General features: G+C 41.8%; 4 protein-coding genes and 1 non-coding gene across 6 annotated transcripts; 3 read left to right on the plus strand and 2 right to left on the minus strand.

Moving 5' to 3' along the window:
* Positions 1 to 1,562: 1,562 nt before the first annotated feature.
* Positions 1,563 to 2,225, minus strand: LOC111965874 (NADH dehydrogenase [ubiquinone] 1 alpha subcomplex subunit 1). The gene is made up of 3 exons (XM_023990260.2): positions 2,006 to 2,225; positions 1,770 to 1,859; positions 1,563 to 1,658 (listed from the first exon to the last, which is right to left on the minus strand). Exons 1-3 carry the CDS (start codon positions 2,105 to 2,107, stop codon positions 1,638 to 1,640), a joined length of 213 nt encoding a protein of 70 aa, XP_023846028.1. The 5' UTR covers positions 2,108 to 2,225; the 3' UTR covers positions 1,563 to 1,637.
* A 398-nt stretch (positions 2,226 to 2,623) lies between these two features.
* On the plus strand, positions 2,624 to 11,256 carry upf3b (UPF3B regulator of nonsense mediated mRNA decay). Of its 2 annotated transcripts, XM_023990256.2 has the most exons (10): positions 2,624 to 2,992; positions 4,136 to 4,242; positions 4,331 to 4,437; positions 5,028 to 5,126; positions 7,945 to 8,055; positions 8,208 to 8,251; positions 8,356 to 8,544; positions 8,670 to 8,833; positions 9,112 to 9,478; positions 9,680 to 11,256. In XM_023990256.2, exons 1-10 carry the CDS (start codon positions 2,879 to 2,881, stop codon positions 9,815 to 9,817), a joined length of 1,440 nt encoding a protein of 479 aa, XP_023846024.1. In that variant the 5' UTR covers positions 2,624 to 2,878; the 3' UTR covers positions 9,818 to 11,256. The 2 variants fall into 2 exon arrangements, with proteins under 2 accessions (XP_023846024.1, XP_023846025.1); XM_023990257.2 differs by lacking the exon at positions 5,028 to 5,126.
* A 120-nt stretch (positions 11,257 to 11,376) lies between these two features.
* On the plus strand, positions 11,377 to 12,923 carry LOC111965873 (large ribosomal subunit protein eL39). Its single transcript, XM_023990258.1, has 3 exons — positions 11,377 to 11,523; positions 11,936 to 12,039; positions 12,729 to 12,923. The coding sequence occupies exons 1-3, from the start codon at positions 11,389 to 11,391 to the stop codon at positions 12,775 to 12,777; spliced, it is 288 nt and encodes a 95-aa protein (XP_023846026.1). The 5' UTR covers positions 11,377 to 11,388; the 3' UTR covers positions 12,778 to 12,923.
* LOC111966046 (small nucleolar RNA SNORA69) lies at positions 12,110 to 12,238 on the plus strand. The gene has a single exon (XR_002877598.1). It is a non-coding gene; the product is annotated as a small nucleolar RNA SNORA69 (small nucleolar RNA).
* Positions 12,924 to 13,853: 930 nt separating the features above from the next.
* Positions 13,854 to 15,849, minus strand: sowahd (sosondowah ankyrin repeat domain family d). The gene is made up of 2 exons (XM_023990261.2): positions 15,609 to 15,849; positions 13,854 to 15,178 (listed from the first exon to the last, which is right to left on the minus strand). Exon 2 carries the CDS (start codon positions 15,065 to 15,067, stop codon positions 14,051 to 14,053), a length of 1,017 nt encoding a protein of 338 aa, XP_023846029.1. The 5' UTR covers positions 15,068 to 15,178; positions 15,609 to 15,849; the 3' UTR covers positions 13,854 to 14,050.
* Positions 15,850 to 17,326: the final 1,477 nt, after the last annotated feature.

A 17,326-nucleotide genomic window follows, 5' to 3' on the forward strand; every position in this document is an offset into this window, starting at 1 on the left:
ATCTAAAATGACGTTGGAGGTGGCTTATGGTAGAGAATTGAACATTACATTCTCTGGCAACAGCTTTGGTGGACATTAATGCAGTCACCATGCCAATTGCACACTCCCTCAAAACTTAGATCTGTGGCATTGTGCTGTGACAAAACTGCACATTTTAGAGTGTAATGATCATGCTGTTTAATCTGATATTTGATATGCCACACTTGTCAGGTGGATGGATTATCTTGACAAAGGAGAAATGCTTACTAACAGGGATGTGTGCATAAATGTAAGAGAAATAAGCTTTTTGTGCGTATTTTATTTCAGCTCATGAAATGATACATGGGACCAAAATGTTACATGTTGCATTTTATATTTTTGTTCAGTATAGATTATTATGTTCTATCTTGATCAAAATGTTTCATCTTTTATTATTCTAAACCTTGATGCCAAGGAGCTGTGCATTTATTTAACAGGCATTGGCCTCAGTAAATACATATAGTCTGTCTAGACTGGAAGAATTGTAATTCTTTGGCACGATGTGCTTGTGCAGCCTTATGATGTCCTTGAAATTCAATACCACCAGTCTCTTATGTACAGAGATGGCACAATGCTGAGTGTATGGTAGATTTGTAGATCAGTGAGTCTGTGGAGCAGGTTACTTAGGGTGAGTTTGTAAATTGAATCTGGAGTGCAAGATTGCAACTCAAGAGTGCGGAGCATTCAGAGCGTGCACTGGACGCTCTGGTGGAGCAGTCAAGCGTCCAAGCCGTCTAGCTTGATGGCTACTTCCAGACAAGTTAGAGAAAAGCTCACTGACCATTTGACTACCCCTAACAGAGCTGGTTAAGTTGTTTTTATGTTATCCAGAGCACTGGTGAGTGTAACGGTGCTGCTGGCAACAATTTAAAGCCAACGTTTACTGACAACGGCCATATTCAACGGGTGTTGAGCATTCGTAAATTCATCAGTTATTCTGCGCTCTAGCACACTCAAAAATGCTCTGAAATCAGAGTAGATAGCCAGAGTGAATTTATGAATGCACCCTTAGGCCAATCCTTGAATGGAATGATAGGCTGTGTTCCAGGCCATCTTTGATGCAGTCATGTTACACAGATTTTCAGATATCATTACGCTCTGAGAATACTGAATGTGATTCATTCAAGTGTTTAACATCTCAGGAACCACATGATATATGTGCAGCATGACTGCAGTAAAGACGACCTGGTACGTGCCCAGTCAAGCAACTAGGGTCATCTAGAACCAAACATCTGCATACATCAGACGGACATAACATGTTATGAATATCAGTCACAGGAGGTTGGTGGCACCTTAGTTGGGGCTTGTGGTAATGGCTGGAGTGGAATGATATCAAATACATGGTTTGCATGTGTTTGATACCATTCGCTCCAGCCATTATTATTAGCTGTCCTCCCCTGATATCAGTGAATAGGAGCAATTCCTTAGGAGCCATAGAAAGTAGTTACAAATTGTCTATTGAATACATTCAAAACTCTCTAAACCCGACGTGTTATTTCATAAGGTTTTCAACATAATCAGCAGTAACTACACAAAGAAACTGGTTAATTCAGACAATACATAACTTTTATTGTACAACGAATTCTGACAGAAATCCATTCCATAGGTGAGATCTGGGATCAGTGGATATTCTCAAGTCCCTGTAAAGAAGAGAAAGATGTTGGTAGGCCTAAGCAATGCCTGACAGACACTAGTAATATAACGTTACAGTACTTCGTTATTGCATAAACGTGAATGAATTGCCTGTTTACCTTCGATTTGTAATACAAATCCACTCCTGACACACGTCTGTCTCTCTCCATCAGATACCACTGATATGGAACCCGGGCGATTCTCTTTTCCTAAAAGTCAAAGAGAAGAGGTGTTAGCATAGCTAATTTAGTATATAGAACTAGCTAATGGTATTACTTCAACCAGTTCAAAACTTCACATTTAGTTAACTAACTATTGCAGTCATTCAACTCATCGGTAAGCAAATATCTCTCACCTTCCCCCCGTTGGTGAGTTTGTGGATCTGTGCAGTGAAAACCCCAGGAAGGATGAGACAAATAGTCATGACTCCGAGACCGGGAAGAATTTCATACCACATAGCTGCAATGTGGGTGACGCAAGTGACAAAGGCGTTTATTTGTCAGACACGCCAAATACGACAGTTTATTTTGCTAACTTGCTAAGAAAGGCTAACAAAATGTCGACCGACCTGAATAGTTCACGGTCATCCGTTCACTTCCGGAAGTTTCACATTGAGGAAGCGGAAGAGAGCGGCCCAACTCGGCGGAAAATCGGTCTCCCTCCAAGCAGGTGACGTTTTTTTCGATGTTTCGCCCACCAAGCAAGGAGTGTTTCAATGGAGGTCAATGAGTGTCGAATTTGGTTCCCCCCAAAATAATGGCTTATTGGCTACGTGAGGTTTATTTAATCGAATATAAGTTTCGTAATGCTTAAGTTGTTACGAGTGTACTGGTATAAGTAGGACACGTAACATCCCGGCAACTGTGAGAAAAACAATTTATATCGGAGATGTCTCGAAATTGCTATGCATATTCATGTCACGAGGTTAGTAGCGTCGCATCTCAATTGAATACAGGCAGTTGACGTCAACAACCCTCGTCAAATATTAAAGCGTGATTACAATAATGAGCTGTATCCACCAATCCAAAGAAAGGATAGGCGGGAACTAGATAGCCCGCCGTGCCGCTTTGTGGACAACGGCTCCTATTGTTAGGGCGTAGAGAGATGTATCTTGTCAGTATATCCATAATCTTTGGTCTCCCAAAAGCCAATCAACAATCGTTAGCAAACAAGCAAGTAAAAAAAGTTGATACAGGACTGTAGATTGCAACAGGTTTATGGCATAACGATGAAAGAGGACAAGGAAAACACTCGTCCGATTGAGAAAATTATGGAGATAAAATGCGAAGATACTGAAAAAACGGAGAAGCCAAAGCCGGAGAAGAAAGAAGCAATGACGAAGGTACGCCAGCTAACAACATTAGCCAGCTAGCTAGCTAAGCCAAAATAGCTAACGTTAGCTAGCTACATAAATTTCACTAGACTAGCTACTCCTGTATTGCTGGCAAGCTAGCTAGCTAGTAGAGCAGGGGTGATTAACCTTTATAATTGAAGTTGGTTAACGTTAGCTAGCTTTTGAATGTTGCATATTGAAGAGATATTTAAGTTATACTGAAAAAAAAGAAACGCAACAATTTCATTGATTCACCTGAGTTATAGTTCATATGAGGAAATCGGTCAAATTAAATAAATTCATTAGGCCCTAATGGATTGCACATGACTGGGAATACAGATATGTATTTGTTGGACACATATACCTTAAATGGGCCTCGATCTCCCAACGTTATTTTTGTGCATTAAGATTGCCATCAATAAAATGCAATTGTGTTTGTTGTCCGTAGCTTATGCCTGCCCATACCATAACCCCACCGCCATTATGGGGCACTCTATTAACAACGTTGACATGAAACCGCTTGCCCACACAACGCCATACACGTGGTCTGCGGTTGTGAGGCTGGTTGGACATAATGCCAAATTCGCTAAAACAACTTTGGAGGCAACTTATGGTAGAGAAATTAATATTATATTATCTGGCAACAGCTCTGGTGGACATGCCTGTAGTCAGCATGCCAATTGCATGCTCCATGCCAATTGCATGCTCCATGCCAATTGCATGCTCCATCTGCACATTTTAGTGGCCTTTTATTGTCCCCAGCACAAGGTGCACATGTGTAATGATCATGCTGTTTAGTCAGTTTCTTGATATGCCACACCTGTCAGGTTGATGGATTATCTTGGCAAAGCAGAAATGCTCACTAAAAGGGATGTAAATAAATTTGTGCGCAAACTTTGAGAGAAATAAGGAAATATGTTTTTTTTGTGCGTATGGACCATTTCTGGGATCTTTATTTCAGCTCTTGAAACATGATACCAACACTTTATGTGTTGCGTTTATATTTTTGTTCAGTGTATTTAGCTAGTGAGCCTGCTAACTTAACCAATACTTAGCTGAAAACCAACGCTGCTATTTTAACCATCTGGCTTTGAAGGCTTGGATATTCAATTGATAAGTTGGCTAACATTTGAGTGACTTGTTTTTCCACAGATCATTATCCGACGTCTGCCTCCTAGCATAACCAAGGAGGAACTGGAGGATCAATTGCAGCCACTTCCAGAAGTGGACTACCTCGAATTTTTCTCCAATGACAGCAGGTGCATATAGTCTGTTGTTGATTACCATTGTCTGTCATAATCACATATTTGGTACCCTGGTTACTTACTTAGCTTTTCTCCTGTACAGCATGTACCCCCACGTCTTCGCCAGAGCATACATCAACTTCAAGAATCAGGAAGATATTGTCCTTTTCAGAGACCGGTTTGATGGATATGTGTTCATTGATAATAGAGGTGTGATTCATTTCAGTTCATTAAAAGATTGACGTTTAAGGCCTCCCGAGTGGCGCAGTGTTCTAAGGCACTGCATCGCAGTGCTAGCTGTGCCACTAGAGATCCTGGTTCCAGTCCAGGCTCTGTCGCAACCGGCCATGACCGGGAGACCCATGGGGCCCAGCGTCGTCTGGGTTAGGGGAGGTGTTGGCTGGCAGGGAGGTTCTTGTCCCATCGCGCACTAGCGACTCCTGTGGCGGCCCGGGCGCAATGCATGCTGACACTGTCGCCAGGTGCACAGTGTTTCCATACAACACATTGGTGCGGCTGGCTTCCGGGTTAAGCAGGCATTGTGTCAAGAAGCAGTGCGGCTCCACTGGGTTGTGTTTCGGAGGACGCGCGGCTCTCGACCTTCACCTCTCCCGAGTCCGTACGGGAGTTGCAGCGATGGGACAAGACTAACTACCAATTGGATACCACGAAATTGGGGCGAAGAATGGGTAAAAAAAAAAAATACGTTTGACATCTAATAAGAACCACACAATATAACCCTACATTGCAACAAGTTCTGAGTGAATTGTGTATTAGTGTTGCCCCTTTGTTTTCAACAGGGCAGGAATATCCAGCCATTGTTGAATTTGCTCCTTTTCAAAAGATTGCCAAAAAAAGGAGTAAGAAAAAGGATGCCAAAAGTGGAACAATCGATGAAGGTGAAAATGTTACATTAGTCATTATATGGTTGGTTGGTTGGTTGCAATTGCACACCATGTACAATGCATTTGGATACAGACCCCTTGACTTTTTGCACATTTAGTTATGTTACAGCCTTATTCTAAAATGTATTAAAATATAATCAACTACACACAATACCCCATAATGACAAAGCGAAAGCAGGTTTTTAGTAATGTTTGCAAATACTTTATATAAGTATTCAGACCCTTTGCTATGAGACTTGAACTTGAGCTCAGGTGCATCCTGTTTCCATTGATCATCCTTGAGATGTTTCTATAACTTGATTGGAGTCCACCTGTGATAAATTCAATTGATTGGACATGATTTGGAAAGGCACACACCTGTCTACATAATGTCCCACAGTTGGAAGTGCATGTCAGAGCAAAAACCAAGCCATGAGGTTGAAGGATTTGTCTGTAGAGCTCAGAGACAAGATTGTGTTGAGGCGCTGATCTGGGGAAGGGTACAAAAATTCCTGTAACATTGAAGGTCCCCAAGAACACAGTGGCCTCCATCATTCTTAAATGGAAGAAATGTGGAACCATCAAGACTCTTCCTAGAGCTGGCTGCCCGGCCAAACTGAGCAATCGTGGGAGAAGGACCTTGGTCAGGGAGGTGAGCAAGAACCCGATGGTTACACTGACAGAGCTCCAGAGTTCCTCTGTGGAGATGGTTGTCCTTCTGGAAGGTTCTTCCATCTTGGCAGCACTCCACCAATCAGGCCTTCATCGTGGAGTGGCCAGATGGAAGCCAGTCCTCAGTAAAAGGCACATGATAGCCCGCTTGGAGTTTGCCAAAAGGCACCTAAAGGACTCTCAGACCATGAGAAACAAGATTCTCTGGTCTGATGAAACCAAGATTGTACTCTTTGGCCTGAATGCCAAGCGTCATGTCTGGAGGAAACCTGGAACCATCCCTACGGTGAAGCATGGTGGTGGCAGCATCATGCTGTGGGGATGTTTTTCAGCGGCAGGGACTGGGAGATAAGTCAGGGTTGAGGGAAAGATGAACGGAGCAAAGTACAGAGAGATCCTTGGTGAAAACCTGCTCCAGAGCACTCAGGATCTCAGACTGGGGTAAAGGTTCACCTTCCAACATAATGACCCTAAGCACACAGTGAAGACAATGCAGGAGTGGCTTCGGGACAAGTCCTTGAATGACCCAGCCAGGACCTGGACTTGAACCCGATCGAACATCTCTGGAGAGACCTGAAAATAGCTGTGCAGCGACGCTCCCCATTAAACCTGACAGAGCTTGAGAGGATCTGCAGAGACGAATGGAAGGAATTCCCCAAATACAGATGTGCAAAGCTTGTAATGTCATACCCAAGAAGACTTGAGGCTGTAATAGCTGCCTCAACAAAGTACTGAGTAAAGGTTCTGAATACTTATGTAATGTGATATTTCTGTTTTTATATACATTTGCTAAAATTTCTAGACCGGTTTTTGGTTTGTCATTACGGGGTATTGTGTGTAGATTGGTGAGGAAAAAAATAATGTTATAAATTTTAGACTAAGGCTGTAACGTAACAAAATGTGGGAAAAGTCAAAAGGTCTGAATACTTTCCAAATGCACTGAACAAAAATATAAATGTAACATGTAAGGTGTTGTTCCCATGTTTTTATGGGCTGAAATAAAAGATCCCAGAAATGTTCCGTACGCGCACAAAACTTTTTCGCAAAAATTTTGTGCACATATTTGTTTACATCCCCGTTACTGAGCATTTCTCCTTTGCCAAGATAATCCATCCACCTGATGTGTAGCATATCAAGAAGCTAACCACGCCAGCCCATGCATGACATTCACATCCGGTTTCTTCATCAGCGAGATCGTCTTGAGATCAGCCACCCGGACAGATGATGAAACTGTGTTTGCACAACTGAAGAATTTCTGCACAAGTTGTCAAACTGTCTCAGGGATGCTCATCTGTATGCTCGTCATCCTCACCAGGGTCTTTACCTGACTGCAGTTTGGCATCGTAACCATCCGCAGTGGACAAATGCTCGGCTTCAATGGCACGTTTGAGAAGTGTGCTCTTCACAGGTGAATCCCGGTTTCAACTGTACTGGGCAAATGGTGTCGTGTGTGTGCCAGCGTTTTGTTGATGGCAACGTTGTTTACAAAGTGCCCCGTGGTGGTGGGATTATGGTATGGGCAGACATAAACTACGAACAATGAACACAATTGCATTTTATCAATGGCAATTTGAATGCACAGGCATACCGTGATGAGATCCTGATGCCCATTGTCAGCATGATAATGCTGTCGCAAGGACCCATGTCGCAAGGATCTGTACTCAATTCCCGGAAGCTGAAAATGTCCGTTCTTCCAATGACCTGCACGCGCACCAGAAATGTCACCCATTGAGCATGTTTGGGATGCTCTGGATCGACGTGTACGGCAGCGTGTTCCAGTTCCCACCAATATCTAGCAACTTCGCACAGCCATTGACGAGTGGTACAACATTCCACAGGCCACAATCAGCCTGATCAACTCTATGCAAAGGAGATGTGTCATGCTGCATGAGGCAAATAGTGGTCACACCAGATACTGACTGGTTTTCTGATCCACGCCCCTACCATTTTTTTTTAAGGTATCTGACCAACAGCTGCATATCTGTATTCCCAGTCATGTGAAATTCATAGATTAGGGCCTAATGGATTTATTTCAATTCACTGATTTCCTTATATGAACTGTAACTCAATTCAAATCTTTGAAATTGTTGCGTTTTAATATTTTTGTTCAGTGTAGATCCTCTAGCTGTAATGTCCCACTGAGACACTGTTTGTTCTTTAGATGCTGACTACAAGAAATTCCTGGAGATTTATAATGGTGATGATGAAAAGTTTACATCCACTCCTGAGACTCTACTGGAAGAAATAGAGGCTAAAACAAAGGAACTAGTGGGTATGTAAACATGGCGGTAAAAATTTTCTGGTTCCATTTGGTTGAAACCCAAGCCAGTTGAAACACGCTAGATGAGTGTTAATGTGAGATCAAGTAGTCTGCCAAGGGTTATTTCAGTAATAGATGATTTTGCTTATTTTCTCCGCATTTAGCTAAGAAAACGACTCCCCTCTTGGACTTCTTGAAGAACAAACAGGTATGTATAGCCAGTTTGGAATCTATGTATTTTAGCTGTGCTTCTCTTACATGGTATATGAGGCTGGACAGACTATTCATGTGGCGTTGACTGCTGATGGTCAGAGAATCCGTGAGGAAAAGAAAGAGGAGAGGAGGAGACGAGAGCTAGAACGGAAGCGCCAGCGGGACGAGGAACGTCGAAAGTGGAGGGAGGAGGACAGGCGGAAGCGCAAAGAAGCCGAGAAGTTTAAGAAAGGAGACAAAACTGCAGAGAAAGATAAAGACCAGGCAAAGGAGGAGCCAAAAATCAAGGTATGGAAAGGAGGAATCCTTTCAAACTACTCAACTGCGTGATGATACAGGGGATCCCGAAGTGATTGTAGCAGAATAACACAGACTGCTTTTTACATGTTGGTAATGCATTTGTCTCTGTTCAGCTCCTGAGAAAACCAGATCGGGGAGAGGACGTGGATGTGGAAAAGCCTAAAGAGAAGTCAAAGAAACCTGAAAAGGACAAAATGAAAGACGACAGAGCCCCAGGGGGTTCTGATATGAAGAAGCGCCAAAACCATGAAACCAGGGAGGAGAGGGGATCACGGAAGTAAGTTGTCACTGCCATTTTTGTATTTTTATTTATTACAGGTCTTTAAAACCTCTACAGGATAGGTGTCTCCCCGGTTTAATGTGTTATTCTCCTACATTAATTTCACATTTACACAAACTTCAGTGTTTCCTTTCAAATGGAATCAAGAATATGCATATCCTTGCTTCAGGTCCTAAGCTACAGGCAGCTAGATTTGGCTATTTCATTTTAGGGGAAAAAGGGTACGATCCTTAAGGCTTATATTGTATTCATGTTAATGTGTTTGTCTTTCACAGAGCTGATGAAGATGGACACAAAGAGGGACATAGAGATGGACACAAAGACTTCAGAGAGCGAGACGTAGAAAGATACAGGGACCGCGAACGAGACAGGGAGAGGGAACGGCGGCAGAAAGAGAAGGAACGCATCAGACGACAGGATGAGGATCGACGAAGGAGGAGGGAACGGCACGACGGAGAGAACTCGTACAGAAAGCGAGAGGACGAAGGGAAAAAGGAAAAAGGAGATCGTGTCTGGGAAAAGAGAAAGGGCGAGAATGCAGGAGACTCTGTAAGCCATACTTCAAGCCATACCGATAAGCCTAAAAAGTCAGAAGAAACCCTGAGGGAGGAGAAAGCTAAAAGAGATCGTTTAAGAAACAAGGTAGTAACTTCAGTCTTTGTTGGAATTTAGTCATATACATTTTTCTGTATCAATCAATAATTCTGTCCTGATGTTTTGACTTGGGGTAATTGGGATACTTTTTATTATATTTATACCAGTTTCTCCTGATCACATTCCTGAATACTTTTGTCAATTTCTTTTGTCTCTTAACCATAGTCATTTTGTTCCCTTGTGCATCAGGATCGGCCTGCCATTCAGCTTTACCAGCCAGGTGCTAGGAACCGAGGAGCTCGAGGTGGTGGAGGAGGAGAATCTCATGCTGGGGAGAGAAAGTCAGAGAGTGAGAGCAAGAGATCCCAAGAGAAGGGAGATGAATGATAAAAAATGACCACAAATAAAGAATGATAAAATGAGTGAGGAGAGGGAGAGAGATTTGCTCTGAGCCAAGCAAACTGGTGCCAGAGAGGCGCATGCAGTGATAATCCTGCAAAGCCACATCCCGTCCTCCCACTCACAACCAGAGGCAGGGATGTGACCATGGTGCCCCCCTCAGTGCCTGAATGTGCCCCTCTTAGTTTGGTTTCTGAAGAAAATCAAGGGAAAGTTATCACTTCCTTTTAATGTTTGTGAGAGTTTGATTATAGGGTACAATGAGACAAAGCCAAAGCTTTCTAGGACCACATGAATTTTAAGTGACCTTACTACAGTATTGGTACACAGTCTGTGCTACACAGTTGCAAAGCACGGTTCTTATATTGAATAGGCTTTCACCCTGATTGGTTGTGTATTCTCTTTTTATCACATATAATACAACATTCTCTACTTTCGGAACAGTATAGGAGATTACTGATTTAAAGATATCCTGTTGCATCTATTAAAATCTATTTTGTTAACGTTTAGGCATATTTTAGGTTTATACTCTGTACATTTAAGGAGCGACTGCCTTTAAAAAGCAACAAATCCCTTTGAAGATGGCCTATGTGGCATTGATATGAGTCAAACAGTTATTCGAGTGTCAAAATGGACAAAGTGTAAATTGGATACATTTGGTCAAAAAGTCAGTCTCGTCTATAACGGCGTTTGGAACATCCGTGCGTCACAACGGGTAAATTAAGGTTTGGGTTTTGATTTGACGATGACCATTTGCCCACTAACATGGGGTGAACAGCTGCAGCGATTGCGCTTCATCCAATAGCATAGACAGTGAGACAGACCTGCCCAGCAGCGCCGACTTTGTTTACGTAAGACAACACCTTGTGGATTTTGTTCGTTTTTTTAACTTGAGAAATACTGCACCAAACACCTTGGATGTAAAATCGTGCAACTAAAACATCCTCGGCAAAAACTCTTAAAATCTGTTATTAATTTAAGTTATGTTAGATTCATTCTGGGGATATTGAGGAAGTGAAATAGGCATCCGCGTCTACAGTGTCATGGGGACAAACAACCAAACACGTATACAAGACTGATATCTAGTTTTTCAAATAAGCAACAGAAATAGTCTGTACAGGTAACAAAACAATAATACAATATTAAGTTATTTCACCGATTCGGGAGAATGAAATAGCCATTTCATTGTACATATTAAACTGGGCTATGCCTTGATTTGAGACTACATGGAACCCCCAATGGGTGACTATTAACCTTAACCTGTGGCCTTCCCCCTCATACATATATGCATCTTCATACGTAAACAATGCTACTGTATGGTTAACAAAATTCTAATTGGAATAAACATTTTCTGTTTTTTTCATAATTGATGTAGCCTTGCTAAACACAGTGACAAATGACCGCAATAAATAATGTTTTGTTCTAAATTGTGTATGGGATTTATTCATTACTCCAGATTGGAATGTACTGTAAATAGTTTCAAGAGAGAAAAAACATAACTCGTACTTTTTACAAGTGGTACACAGACATCATGTTGATGCAATGCGGAAGGGATCCACATGATGGCGCTGTGGGCGCGTAGCGCAAGAATTTTATCCACCCTGATTGGTTCGGATTGCATACATCACCACCGCTTCCCCTCCTTCTTTCTCTTCGGCCTCCGCCATTGTGGTGTAAGGACTGTGCACGAAATGGTAAGTTGAAATCTTATAACATCCTTGTCCAATTAAGTGAAATCCGTACTTGTTCATATCGTTCGCATAGTGTTTTTTACGGCCACACCGAAAGCCTTTATATTGTCTCCCATAGCAGTATTCAGTCCTTAGAAAAGTACATTTTAGTATAGTGTGAACAAAGCCGGTTTCTACTGAAAAAAAATACATATGTAAGCAGACCTGCCTGCAATAAGTTGTCACACTAACCACATTTTCATAAATGTACTTTCAAAATTGTGACGTTTCTGCTTACACTCGTCTACCGGTAACAGAAGTGCAAAACACTAGGCTAGCTAGCAGGCTTACCTAGAAAAACACGTCAGTTACGCCTTGCACGTGATTAAATAAATGCAGGTTTAGCTAGTTAACATGGCCCATCTCTTCATTTCAGTCGTCCCACAAGACTTTCAGGATCAAACGCTTTCTCGCCAAGAAGCAGAAGCAGAACAGGCCAATTCCACAGTGGATCAGAATGAAGACGGGCAACAAGATCAGGTATGCGTGTTATCTGCCTAGCCTCCCTCTGTAAGGTGTAACTGGTGCTACATGCACGATATGACGATCTAAAGCAGGTCTGCAATTGCACTACTTCCATTCAGTGGGAGTGGTGTCATTAATCCTGCTGAGAGTAATCAGATCAATATCAAATTGTATTTGTCACGTGCCGAATACAAAAGGTGTAGATCTTACAGTGAAATGCTTACTTACAAGCCCTTAACCAACAATGCAGTTAAAAATAAGTGTTAAATTAAAGTAGTTAATGATTAAATGTACCTTCCACTTTGGAGTTCACATCACCTGTGACATATTCTCTTTTAGTAGAGCAATGGAGATAAGTATCATAGCTGTCTACTGAAGTAATGTGGTTCTTATCCAATAGTAAGTTTGAATGTCTTTCAACCATATTGGGGCTGACATCCCCATTGTGGATGTAATCTATTGGCAGTACCTCAACCTAATTTCCTTGCTTTTGGGCATATGGAAATGACTCCTTGGATGTCTGCCAAGTTATTGTATAGAAACAAGCTAGTGTTAACAGCTAGACAAGTACAACCTGTCTTAATACCGAGGAACTTTAATGATTACATTTATTTTTTAATATATATTTTTACTAATGCCACCATGGAGACTATGATTGGTAGTTCTATTATCAGTCCAATTCATTCCTGGTTTCAATGTTCCAGGTACAACTCCAAGAGGAGACACTGGAGGAGGACCAAGCTGGGCTTGTAAATGCACAGGTCTTCAGATCTCCAGCATCTTCCACCTGCTGGGCCCTGATCTGGAGAGGAAGCCATACTATCTGGAACAGCGGTCTTTTTGTACAGATACTCTGGTTATGCTCGTGTTTGACAATTAAAGATTTGTGATAAATTAGACTTGGTTGTGCCATGTGAGTGTTTTTTTCAATACTCAATAAATCTGTGTTTCCCAAACTGTCCTGCACCTATGGGGTGCACATTCTGTTTTTTGCCATAGCACTACACTGCTGATTCAAAGCTTCATGATTAGTTGCCTACTTAAATCTGCTGTGTAGTTAGGGCAAAAAAACCAAATTGTGCACCCCTTGAGTGTCCCCAGGACTGAGTTTGGGGAAACTGCAATACATCCTTTACTCGAAATGCTTGTATGAAAATGTAGAAAGCTTCCAGTTAATGTCGCTTACCCAAAATTTGCCAGCCATGTTTCTACTGTTATCTACTTTCATAGTGTGGACATTAGTGCAAAGCTCTACATTTGATAATAGAAAGGCATTACACTCTAAGGTCACAGGGCTAATGATACGTTGACTAAATGACTGGCTAGTGACCCTGTCACTTCATAATTGTTTGCTCAAACAAATGTAAAATATGGAGTGGTCAGATTATTCTACTCTTAACCACCAGAGGGAGACCTGTACCCTTTCTGCTGGCGCAATGCTGTTTGTCCACTAAAAACCTACAAATGCACAACACTTAAAGTGCGGCTAATGCATTGATCAGTGATTCGGACTTAAACAGAAACATTACTATTGAAAGTTTAATTAGGAATGGGTTTACATGGGCGCTAGTCTAAATGTTAAATCCCAATGAACCAGTGTGTAATTAAAGCGAAGACTAGTGTTCGTTTTTATAAGCGACCATAACACCCTAAGCAGAATTGTTACTTTACAAGTTCATTTTTAGAATTACAGGCTGTATTTGAGAATATAACATGTCTCTAGTTCTGTAGCAATTGCTATACGTATGCTTACACAATTTGCAGGAAGTGTCAAAATTAGTGTTGATTAACAACTCTTTCGGTGTAGAAAACAAGAGCACACGCGCGAATGCCTTAGAACAGTGTATTTAATGTCAATAGTTGAAAACAGAACATTCTGAAGATGAAAGTAAAACTGTTCCACTGCAGCCCATAATCAGTTTTGTCGCCAAGCCTAGGGGTGCGTAAAAGTATTTACAAACGATGCTCAATGAGTCGTGATGAAAACGCTTGATTTCGCGTGGGAAAACATGTGGCCGTCTGACCTTTAAGTTTTGTTCACAAATGACAAGAATGGAGCCAACAACTTTTTAAATGAGCCACGCCAGCTGCCATTCCTTCGAGTCCGATCAAAGTAGACTGGATCGTCTCTCTCCTCATCACTTAATTCTGACTTGGGCACTAGTGTGGCACTGTTGTTAGTGTTCTGCTGACCCACGCTACGGTGCTCATCATCCCAGGTGCCAAGAAGCTCCTTCATCTCCTCAGGGGCGTTGCCCTTCAGATATTGCCAAGCTTTCCTTCCATTGTAATCCATGGCATCGATATTGGCACCGAACGCACCGACTAGAATTTTAATTACCATGTATCGACTGTGCATAGCTGCTACGTGGAGTGAGGTGAGCCCCCCACTGCCCTTCAAATTCACGTTGACTGGAATCCCCTCCTTTTCAGCATGCCTAAGCAATTGTATTAGTGTCTCATCCTGGCCACTTTTGGCTAACCAGTGTAGCACTGTAAACCCACTGACAAAATCTTTCCTGGTTAGTAGACTAGAATCTTCGGTAAGAAAGTCCATGATGGTTTCATAGTTTCCATCTACAACAGACAACATCCATGCATGCTCCATGGGGCACAGAGCCCAACCTTCCACCACCTCCTCACCAATCTCCCTTGAAGTCGCACCGGAACCTTTTGAAGATAGAACATTCGCAAATCCACCGGACGAGTTGTTCAATAATAAGTCCTTCAAGTATATTTTACGCATGGCGGGTGTGAGCGAGCCTCTCTCGGGTGAGCTGCTGTTGGTGTCACACACCTCTGGCTGTCTCTGCAGCCTTGATCTGCGTGCCGAAGCATAAGTAGTGACACTGGCAGGGAATGCCCGCACACCAGTTCTAGACAAGCGGTCCAAGACGTTGGCCTGTCCAGATTGCTTGACATGGGAGTCTTGCCCATTATTAGTTGGTTCAGATCCAGACTCCAATGCGCCTCCGTCTTGCAGGGGTTGGAAATGAGTCACTGAGTTGTCTGTCGGCTCTCTGATGCTGGTGCCGTTATACATGTTGCCTGACTTGTTGCTTTTCTCGTTTCCTCAATTTAGATAAGTATTTTGGATAGCATTAAACAAGGAAATGCTTGTCTCCATTGCGCATTGGACCTTCAATACTTGTCTCTGAAAAAACAACATGTTTATTAGCCTATAGGCCACTCATTTTGTAGCACATGCTCGTCATACACATTTTGTATTTTATTATTTAGTAAAAAATACATGTTATAGGCTAAAACGTTTAATTCTATTCGGTCTTTGAAAATAAGAAAATTATAGTGTAGACGTACTTCTCCCCAATAAAGTTATAGCATATAAGCCTACATTTAAAAAAAACGTAAACATGTTTAAAAAAAACAATCCTTCATTGCTCGTTTAAAAACCAAATGAGATCTCTCCTTTCCTGTTTTCAGTAGCCCAATTACACAGGCTTGTATACATTGGCTACATCGTGATAAGCAGTTTAGTGACATCTCTTGTAGACTCACATGTAAACAAAGTAAAGAATGCTGCTTTTCTTTATACTGGATAGGTCATAAATAACAGTTCTGCTCACCTGTAGTCAGTCTACTTGGTGTGCCAAGAAGAATTTACGTATATCCTCTTAGCGCGAGTCATTTTAACTTTCTCTTTAACCAGTTATTCAAGCTTAAACCTATTTTGTCAACAGCAACCACCCTCTACACCATAGGCTCTCTGTAACTATCTTAAAGTTGAAGTTCACCCTCCAAAAAAACCGTCAAATAATTGTCACTTCCTATTCTCTCCTCTCTCCCCTAGCCTCAACAGTAACTGACAACGTTCAATTTTAATTCATGATTAAACCAACAGCGCTACAACCTCAAGCACACGTGACCACTAGTGGACTTCTCAAAGGGAGGGAAGTAAAACTTAGAAAAAAAATACAGCCAGTCACCATGTTGACTCACTCCCAATTCATCACTTATTAATAGACAGAGATAAGGAGTTACTGTTAGGTGTGGACTATACCATGTAGCCTACATGCAGGTAGAGAGTACATGCAATCTACATTATCTAGCTTGTATTTTCATGCTCAGTCTCTGGAATCAGGTTTCCTGGCCCCAGATCTGTTTCTGCAGTCATGCCAACTCCTATGGCCATTGGGGCATTACAATTACCATAGGAGTTGACAAGACAGCAGCACAGACAGGTCTTGGACCAGGCAAGGAATCACTGACAGCACTGCTCACACATATCCTAAAGGGTTAGCCTTGAATAGGTATAGGCAATACTGACTTGTGAGACTACCAAGGGATCATTTCAGCATGATCATATTGCAAGTGTCCTAGATTTCTGACAGCCAATGTGACAAAAATAAAATTAAACTCACTAGAAAACTATTCAGGCTAAAACTTTATTCATAAAAAAACAATTATACAGATTAAGTTTTCAACTGTACAAAGCTATAGACTCATACATCTATCTCTGGGGGCAGGGCAATGGTCAGCTTGTTGATAGTTTGAAGGAAAGCATCCAATTCCGTAGTGCAATTGTCTGAGTAAAAAAAAAGGAGAGAAATTGAAATATGACAAACGGACAATCTCACAATGGAATTTAACCCCAAATCCTGAAGCGAATCAGAGCGTTGCAGGTTCTTCAATGGAGATAAACGTGTGTATGTCTCGAGCACTTCAAAGTCCTCTTCAGGCAAACATGGCATTTGTGGAAGATATACCAGTCCTGCCAGCACAAGGTGACTCATAATGAGAACATTATGATCACTACACAGATATAGGCAATTCACCTGGCTAACATGATTTGTGAAATTGTGAGTTTCTGACCTGTGTCTCAAGGAGTTTGTTCTTTTGTCCATTTACAGTTGGAGTTGAGGTGATCTTGTTCACTACCCCCAAAGCCTTGCGACCAGACTGTAAAGGAACATGCAACTTTTTTCCTGTCAGCGGAGTCTTCAAGAGGATGGTAGTGCATGCGAGTTCTCATTGGAATTAACTCAACCAATGTAGGTTATGAAGCATCACAGAGAGTTCTAGTAAGGTAGACAAACAGGTCAATAATTGACAATTGTGTGTAGTTATAAAGCTTATAATTTGATGGAAAGGCTATTGGCTTTGATAAAAATGGCAACATATTTTACAATTTCAGCAAAAAGATGAGCATTTCATGGCATCTTACTGGTCCAGCCGGTCCAGCCTTCTCAGAAGGTTCCAATGAAAATAGGGGTATACCATATAATTAAGGTGCATGTTATGTATGTAATTAGTTGGTTATGCAAACGTTATATTATCAGCTTAA

The sequence above is a fragment of the Salvelinus sp. IW2-2015 genome, linkage group LG6.2 (assembly GCF_002910315.2).
Source record: "Salvelinus sp. IW2-2015 linkage group LG6.2, ASM291031v2, whole genome shotgun sequence".
Taxonomy (NCBI): domain Eukaryota; kingdom Metazoa; phylum Chordata; class Actinopteri; order Salmoniformes; family Salmonidae; genus Salvelinus; species Salvelinus sp. IW2-2015.

Excerpts from the sequence above, each read along its gene's own strand:
- LOC111965874 (XM_023990260.2), bottom strand. The coding sequence starts at position 2,107 with ATGTGGTATGAAATTCTTCCCGGTCTCGGAGTCATGACTATTTGTCTC. Across the intron at positions 1,860-2,005 it reads AACTCACCAACGGGGGGAAG|GAAAAGAGAATCGCCCGGGT; the intron begins GTGAGAGATATT and ends TTTGACTTTTAG. Across the intron at positions 1,659-1,769 it reads ATTTGTATTACAAATCGAAG|GGACTTGAGAATATCCACTG; the intron begins GTAAACAGGCAA and ends TCTTCTTTACAG.
- upf3b (XM_023990256.2), top strand. The coding sequence starts at position 2,879 with ATGAAAGAGGACAAGGAAAACACTCGTCCGATTGAGAAAATTATGGAG. Across the intron at positions 4,438-5,027 it reads TGTGTTCATTGATAATAGAG|GGCAGGAATATCCAGCCATT; the intron begins GTGTGATTCATT and ends TGTTTTCAACAG. Across the intron at positions 8,252-8,355 it reads ACTTCTTGAAGAACAAACAG|AGAATCCGTGAGGAAAAGAA; the intron begins GTATGTATAGCC and ends GCTGATGGTCAG.
- LOC111965873 (XM_023990258.1), top strand. The coding sequence starts at position 11,389 with ATGATGGCGCTGTGGGCGCGTAGCGCAAGAATTTTATCCACCCTGATT. Across the intron at positions 11,524-11,935 it reads TAAGGACTGTGCACGAAATG|TCGTCCCACAAGACTTTCAG; the intron begins GTAAGTTGAAAT and ends TCTTCATTTCAG. Across the intron at positions 12,040-12,728 it reads AAGACGGGCAACAAGATCAG|GTACAACTCCAAGAGGAGAC; the intron begins GTATGCGTGTTA and ends TCAATGTTCCAG.
- sowahd (XM_023990261.2), bottom strand. The coding sequence starts at position 15,067 with ATGTATAACGGCACCAGCATCAGAGAGCCGACAGACAACTCAGTGACT.